The sequence below is a fragment of the Eptatretus burgeri genome, chromosome 4, assembly GCF_056783735.1.
Source record: "Eptatretus burgeri isolate ZD-2024b chromosome 4, Ebu_testis_v1, whole genome shotgun sequence".
NCBI lineage: Eukaryota > Metazoa > Chordata > Myxini > Myxiniformes > Myxinidae > Eptatretus > Eptatretus burgeri.
Genome location: NC_140964.1, coordinates 92,657,787 through 92,665,286, shown reverse-complemented (window position 1 = coordinate 92,665,286; position 7,500 = coordinate 92,657,787). Strand labels below are relative to the sequence as shown.

General features: G+C 41.1%; 1 protein-coding gene across 8 annotated transcripts in view; it reads left to right on the top strand.

The window, feature by feature from the left end:
• Positions 1 to 7,500, top strand: part of MYO18A (myosin XVIIIA) — a 380,371-nt gene that overhangs the window by 184,556 nt on the left and 188,315 nt on the right. For all 8 annotated transcript variants that reach the window (XR_015057662.1, XM_085879337.1, XM_085879342.1 and 5 more), the window contains 2 exons: positions 1,152 to 1,298; positions 1,989 to 2,102. Coding sequence is in view for 7 of the 8 variants with exons in the window: in XM_085879337.1 (XP_085735463.1) it covers positions 1,152 to 1,298; positions 1,989 to 2,102 (261 nt within the window). In the remaining variant the exon portion in view is untranslated. The remainder of the gene's footprint in view (positions 1 to 1,151; positions 1,299 to 1,988; positions 2,103 to 7,500) is intronic.

Here is a 7,500-nt window from a genome sequence, read left to right as displayed (position 1 = left end):
TATTTAATTTACCCGAAAAGCTATAGAAATCTTCTTCTCCAGAACGGCTGTACAGATTTAGGGGAAACTTCACACAAATATTCCCCAAGCCTTGGGTGTACAAGTTTGTTTTGGAATAATTAATAGGTCACATGGTTTGGCAGCCATATTGGATTAAAGAAAATGTTAAATAATGTTTTCTCTGGAACCACTTAATCAATCGATATGAAACTTCACAATTATGATCTAATAGTGATGGGGAATATATGTTTTAAATTTCGACTTGATCGGACACATGGTCTGGCAGCCAGAATTATTTATTTATTTTTGATGGGGTTTAAAAAAAAAAGGCTCTTGGATGGGCTGTGCTTGGATGGGTTTGAGGGTGTAAGAGTAGCAGCTGAAATGTGAATCATATCCAGGTTCCTCCTGATGACTATCTTTGCTTTTTTGCTTGTTTGGGTTCCTTCTGATGACTCCAATGCATCACTGTACCTATTTGGTCTTCCATCTGATTTGAATTGAATTAATTTTAATTCCATTCTAAATTTAATTGAATAATAATAAACGTCATGGGTCAGGGTCAGGTGTCCAATCAAAGTGGGACGTCTTGGTCAGTGTGACCACTCCTTGGCTTTTTCACAAGATCTTGGCTATTCGTTGTTCACCTTGGCGTCTTGGTTTTCTATAGGTTTTGTTGGCGTATAGGTTTTCTATCATCATCGCTTTTCCGAAACCTTGTGAATTCTTGGCTTTTTTCATTGGCTCACCTTGGCATTTATGAAAATGCTGAGTGGTCACACTGGTCTTGGTACCCGGTCATCACTGCCAGAAGTTATCAAGTGGCAGTTCCAATTATGTTTCTTATTAATTAGGTGACACACCAGTACACAAACACCACTCAAAATACACCACACAAAACTACACATACGCCACACGAAACAAGTCCTGGCGAGGGTCTGCAATCTTTGATTGCTCTTTTTCTTGCTTTATTTTGGTTTGGATTTTGTATCATCGGAGGTATGGGGATTAAAGCATTCATTTTCCCAAGATTAAATGCTGGCGATGTATAGGATATTAACAAGCTAACTTTTAATTTAAAAATGGAGTCTCTATTCTCATGTCTTTCCGTTAAAGGTGTTGAGTTGGGTGTGTGTCCATATGCTCTACAGGCAAACCAGCATGATTTGAAGATGGAGCGGCGGTTACGTAAAGATCTGCACAGAACTAAAGCCCTACTTGCTGATGCACAGATGATGGTTGAACACCTGCAGGAGAAGACCACCAACAAGAAAGAGATCGCTCAGCTCCGTGGACAGGTTGGTTGTCGTTTCTCACTTCGTTTGAGAAGTTATGACAATTTTTTTGATTTTGATGTGTTTAATATCATGTACAGGCTGACTCAGCTGATGATTAGGTGAGCTGTTTTCCTCTAGTCAGGAGCAATGAAATCACAACTTATCAGATGATGTGTCCAGTGAGTCCATGCAGTGGACTTCAGCCGACAATATTGATCAATCATTTTTGCACATATTTAGTTGTCGAAGCAGGTATATTTTTCAGACAAAATAGAGGTATTGACTGCTAAAAGTAAGCTGCTTGAGTAAGAAAATAAAATTTGAACTGCTTGATCAGGGTTTAGGACAAACCTGGCTTATTTAAAGCATATATTGTACACCTGGCTGCTTTGGTTTGTGTGAGACATGACAATTTCACACATGCACATGCGGCTTTGATATCAAGACTTTAATTGGTTGTTTTGAATGTGGAAAAGCAAATACCATACATATGAAACTTTGGTGCGGTTTTAAAGACCATGGTGATTACAGAGTAATAGAAGAGGTAGAAATTGTGATGGTTTGGTTAGTGGTTAACCGAAGACATTTCCCGAAGCCAACAAATGCAGAGAATTGTTGCAAGTTTAAAATGACGCAAATTGTTTGCTTGTGCCAAAGTTTAGGTTGCCGTATTATAATCTTCAGCTTTCAATTTCTGATTTCTATGCTCAGCTTGAGGAAGCAGAGACAACAGTTGCAATGGCAAGCAAGGCACGACGGGCGATGGAGCAAGAAAGAGATGAGCTCCTGGAACAAACCGATGAGTTAACCAAGACCAAGACCTTGGTGGGTTGGCAAGCAGTGGAACCATGTGTTGCGTAGTAACAGAACATTCCAATTTTAATTGGTCCACTTGATGATGTGCTGGTTAAGCCCACAGTATCTGTGGTCTTGTTATTTGTGTGGGTGATGCGCTCCAGCAGGCAGAGGAATGCTTAATAGCTAAAAACTTTCCAGGTTGTGGCATTAAGATTCTGCAAATTGGCTATCCTTTGAATTATGCTTCGAATGGCAGAAAATAATCCAGCTGGTGAGCTGGGAGGTTAAAGTTCCTATAAAACATATCGGCTGATACCCTTACCATTATAATGGATTTGGAAAGCAAATACACCAATTAGGTGCTGCTTGTAACATATCCATAAGTAATAGATATTGTGGTTGAATTACACCATCCTGCACCATTTTAGGTTTGAAATGTTGGAAAATGTACAACATGTACTTTTTGTAATAGAAAACCTTGCAATATTTTAATTTGTATTTGTCACTTTCTGAGGTTTGTTCTACTTTTTTTCATTAGCTTATCTGGAATTGGAATTCCAGATAAGGTATTGTCGTCTGTCCGTCCTTCCATCTTTCTCCTGTTTTGACTTCTCTGGCCAAACTGCTGCACCGATCCGGCTGAAATTTGGCAGTAACTTTCCGCTCCTGACTGGTAACGGGGATTGCATAGCTCCTTCCGGTCACATGACTTTAAGTAGGTCAAAATGGCAGACAGTGAATTCCTTCAAAAATTTTCTCCAGACTCACCAGTCAGAATGCTACCAAATTTGGGTTGCAGCATTAGGCCAGGGTAGGGATGTTTTTTGCGGAGGTTATGCTGACCATGTGACCAGAAGTGTGTCAAAATGGCTGACAGTCAATTTTTGGGAAAATCATGTAAATTCCTTCAAAAATCTTCTTCTCCAGATCCTCCAGTCAGGATGCCACCAAATTTGGGTTACAACATTAGGCCAGGGCCCAGATAAGCTGCAGGTCCAGTGGTCCTATTTTTTTTTTCTTACCTCTGCCACCAAAGGTGGATGCAGGTTATGTTTTCCCCCGTGTTTGCCTGCCTGTGAGTAGGATATCTCAAAAAGTTATGGACACATTCGGCTAAAACTTGGTGGACAGGTTGAGTTTGTGTTGAGGCCGAATGAATGTATTCGATTTTGGTGAAGATCCTGATCGGGACAGAGAATTTTTAAACTGATTCTTCACAATTGAAAGATAGGGCCAATAATTATACATACATGATATTTCAAAATGTTGTGGATGGGTTATGACAAAACTTGGTGGATTAGTTGGGTCGGTGACGAGAACAAGCTGATTACATTTTGATTAAGGTCAGGATGCAGATCCGGCCTCTCAGTGCGGTACAAAATATAAACTGTTCAGCTTGGCAGAGGTATGCGCTCTACCAAGTGCCATTCTAGTTTTCTTTTTTTCTAATGCTAAATGATTATTGGTAATGGACTTTAACATTTGATTTCTCCTTGCTGCTCTTCTCCCTGTCTCTTTGTCCTCCCCGTAAGATGCCTGTCCTTCTTGTCTCTGTCATATTCTTTTGTGGTTAAAATATCCCAACATGATTCTGCTGTAGTCTCAAGTGAGAGGATGCTTCTTTGTTGGAAATGTTGATGTGTGAAAAGTTGCCTGCATTATTTATTTTCTGGAGTGGGGAGGGTGAAGATGAGAAGGGATGGGGTGACAGTGCTGTAAAAAGAGCTTTGGTATTCATCTACATCTTATTTTATATTTAAAATTGCTTTCCCATCATCGTTATCGTGTGCTGTAATATGTGTAAAAATACCAAATGGAATTCGTGTTCTGTTTTCAGCTGACTCTTGACTGTGCTGATAGCTGTTGAATAACGTGGGCCATTTGAGAAGTTCTGTGGATGAAATGCAATAGTCGAATATTCCAACAAATTAGGGAAAATATATTTGTACTTATTCAATTCCAACAACTATTGTTTTACGACCATTTCCCCCTTTTTCATGGGGTTGGTCGAATTCATTCCTCCATGCAGGTCTCCATTATGTCGGTTTCTTGCAAATCCAAACATTCCATGTCTTTGTGTCTTTGTTGACTGTTTCAATCATGTCTTTTTAGGACGTCCTCTTGGCTTTTTTCCTTCTACGATGAGCTTTGTTGCTTTCTTTCAGGCCTCATCTACAACCATACCAACCAAGACTCATAGTAAAAGAGCTTGAACACAGAACGGACCAGGGCATAACAGAACGTAACAAAAAGTCAGGAAAGGGGGGGGGTGACCAGAGGGACTGATGGACAAAATGGGGGAATGGAGGAATTGGGGGCTGAGAGAAAATGGGAGAGAATGAGAGTAAGAGGAGGACACAGGGTGAACAAGATGAACACAACCGCAAACTTCCGATCACAGAAGTTGAAGGAAACATCTCTCTGGTTCTTCTCAGATTGCTGCCTCAATGCTGGTTAAGGCCCGGTCACACCTTGACGTTTTAGCCAGCGATGGCAACGTATTAAAATGTATGTAAAACGCTGGCTTACGTTGAACTTTTGATGTTTTTTTTTCAAGATTCGGACGTATTCATAGCGACTTGATCTTATGTATAACGCATTAGTAACGGACACAGAACGTTTCGTTGTGTTATAGATAACTTATACCAACGAATGCTGAACCTGTTGTCGGCCTACACAACCGATGCCCAACGATAGTCTAACTTAGGCATAGCGCGTTGCACGCATCGCCGACGATGTCGTGACGTAGCCTATTAAAAGGCTGACGCACAACGATTCGAATCATAACTGCCATAGAAATGGAAGTGTCAACATCGCAGTCACACCTTGGCGATCTTGCCAGCGTATGCCGACCTAAGAAAAATGTGTCTAAAACGTTGGGGCACGTCAAATACGGTATGAGTAAGTTTGGTATACGTGAGTACAACGCTAAAGTACGCTATCATACGTCGTAGTAAGTAGAGTACGTCAAGAAATTTTAAACATGTTCAAAATTTGACGACGTACTCGGCGTATGACACACGTTCCGCATGCGATGGGGATAAGTTTTACACACGATATGCGGACGCTTACACACGTCCACAAACGCTACTTATAAGCTACTCATAAGTCGAAACACGTCGCGGTAATGTCTTTTTTACGCGAAACTTATTTCTAACTTCTGTTTGACGTGCTTTGAACCAATTCTTTACGTAGTCCCAACACACATCGACGTATGTAGACGTATTCCAATGACGTCTTCCGGTCGACAAAAAAAATAAATGAATGTGTTTCTAGCTTACAACTGCCATATAAAGACGTGTTCCCAGCGATTTTGGGAATTGGTATATAAAAATGGTGTTCATAAAAGGGGAACCCAACAGTGTTTTCGAGTCCTTTTTGAGTCGATGTCCATGTCAGCAGTAACAGTATCAGTATCAGTATCAGTATCAGTATTAGTATTAGTATTAGTATTAGTATTAGTATTAGTCGTAGTTTGTTCATGTTGGCAGTAGTAGGTGAGTGTGAGGGGGAGGGTGTGGGTTATGATGGATCCTCCTTGCGTCCGCGTGTCCACGGGTAGGAGACATCTTTGCACCATTGTTCGAAGTTCTTCGTGGATAATTTTTTTATGGGGCTTTTTCAACAATGAGCTATAGCTTGTTTTTACGATTTAGGTCTATTCATAACGGGTTGGACAAATGCACAATGAACTAATAATGTGCATAGAGCGCTTCGATAACTTATAGATACGGTATACCAACGAATAATTATCGTGCAGCCGGCGTTCACAAACTATGCCCAACGATAGCCTAACTTATCCATATCGTGCGGCAGTTTATCTTTGCCGGTGACGTAGGGTTTGCTATTCATAGGCTGCCACTCAACGATTTAAATGGCTGCATCTCCACTATTGAAAGTAGACGCTTGCGCTCAACAATTGGATTTTTTTTACACTCAACGACTTTTAAACGGTACCACTCAGCTAGTTTCATTGTTTACAATGAACGATTTAAATTGCTGTCACTCGCCTTTGTTTTTTGACGCTGGCGCTCGGAAATTTTAATCGTTTCTATTGAACGTGTTAAATCGCTCAAACTCCACTATTGAAAGTAGACGCTTGTGCTCAACAATTGGATTTTTTTTTACACTCAACGACTTTTAAACGGTACCACTCAACTATTTTCATTGTTTACAATGAACGATTTAAATTGCTGTCACTCGCCTTTGTTTTTTGACGCTGGGGTTTGGAAATTTGAAGTGTTTCTTCTGAACGTGTTAAAACGCTCAAACTCGACTATTTTAAATAGACGCTGCCGATGGACAATTGGAATCATAGCCAAGCTAGACATGGAAGTGTGAACATCCTCGTCATGCCGAAGAAAAGTTTGAAGAATGCTGCAAATAAGTGTCCTGGCCGTGGCCGTGGACGCTGACGCAAGGACGATCCATTATACCGACGCCTTTCAGCCTATGAGTAACTTAAAAGTAACGTCTGTCGACGTGTGGCAACGATCGCGTAACGTGCCAACAACACGTTAATCATAGGTTAGAAATAAGTTTCGGGTACGCTAAACATTACCTCGGCGTGTCTCAACTTATGATTAACTTACAAGTAGCATGTGTTGACGCCTGTCAACGATCGCAGACCGTGCATACAACTTGTGGCCAGCGTAGCAGAACGTGTGAGTCATACGCCGGCATACGTCGTGAAATTTCAAGCATGCAAAAATTTGAGGACAACCGAAAAGTACAACGTTTAAAGCCAACGTACAACGACGTATGGCAGTGTTTTTCAGCGTGCTCTCAATGTTATCAAAACTTACCCATAACGTATTCAACGTGTGCCAGCGTTTTAGAAAAAAAATTCAAAAATCGGCATACGTTGGCTAAAACGTCAAGGTGTGACTGAGCCTTGAGTCCAGCAGTTTACTCAGGCAGATTGGCAGGGACTGATCCAGCCTTCTCTCTTCTGAACTGGTCTTCTATATCTACTGTCCCTGATATTAACTCAACCTGGGAATTCTTCCACAGAAACCTGCTCTCTCGAATGTACAGATTCATTCCATCTCGTCTTCAATTATCCTACCCTTCTTCCCTCCAATGGTACAATGAATCCTGTGGTAAGGCAGTTGCTCAGAAACAAATTGCCTTCTCGTCCTCTAAGGCTAATCCAACCAAAGGTGATCTCGGTGCATTCCAAAAAGTCTGCAGCAAGTGTGTGCCCACGCTCTAGAGAAAAACAGAACATCTGCCAGAACACCAGAAAACAACATCTGCCCAACATAAAGAATGAACTTTCAAACTTGTCTCCCTCCTCTAAAACCTGGACGTTCCTTGTTAAGTCTGTCTCTGGTTTATGTATCTCTTTCATCCCTTCCGTCTCTTCAAATGGCATCACAGCAGACTCCGCTCGTGAGCAGGCTGAATACCTCAATTCTGTGTT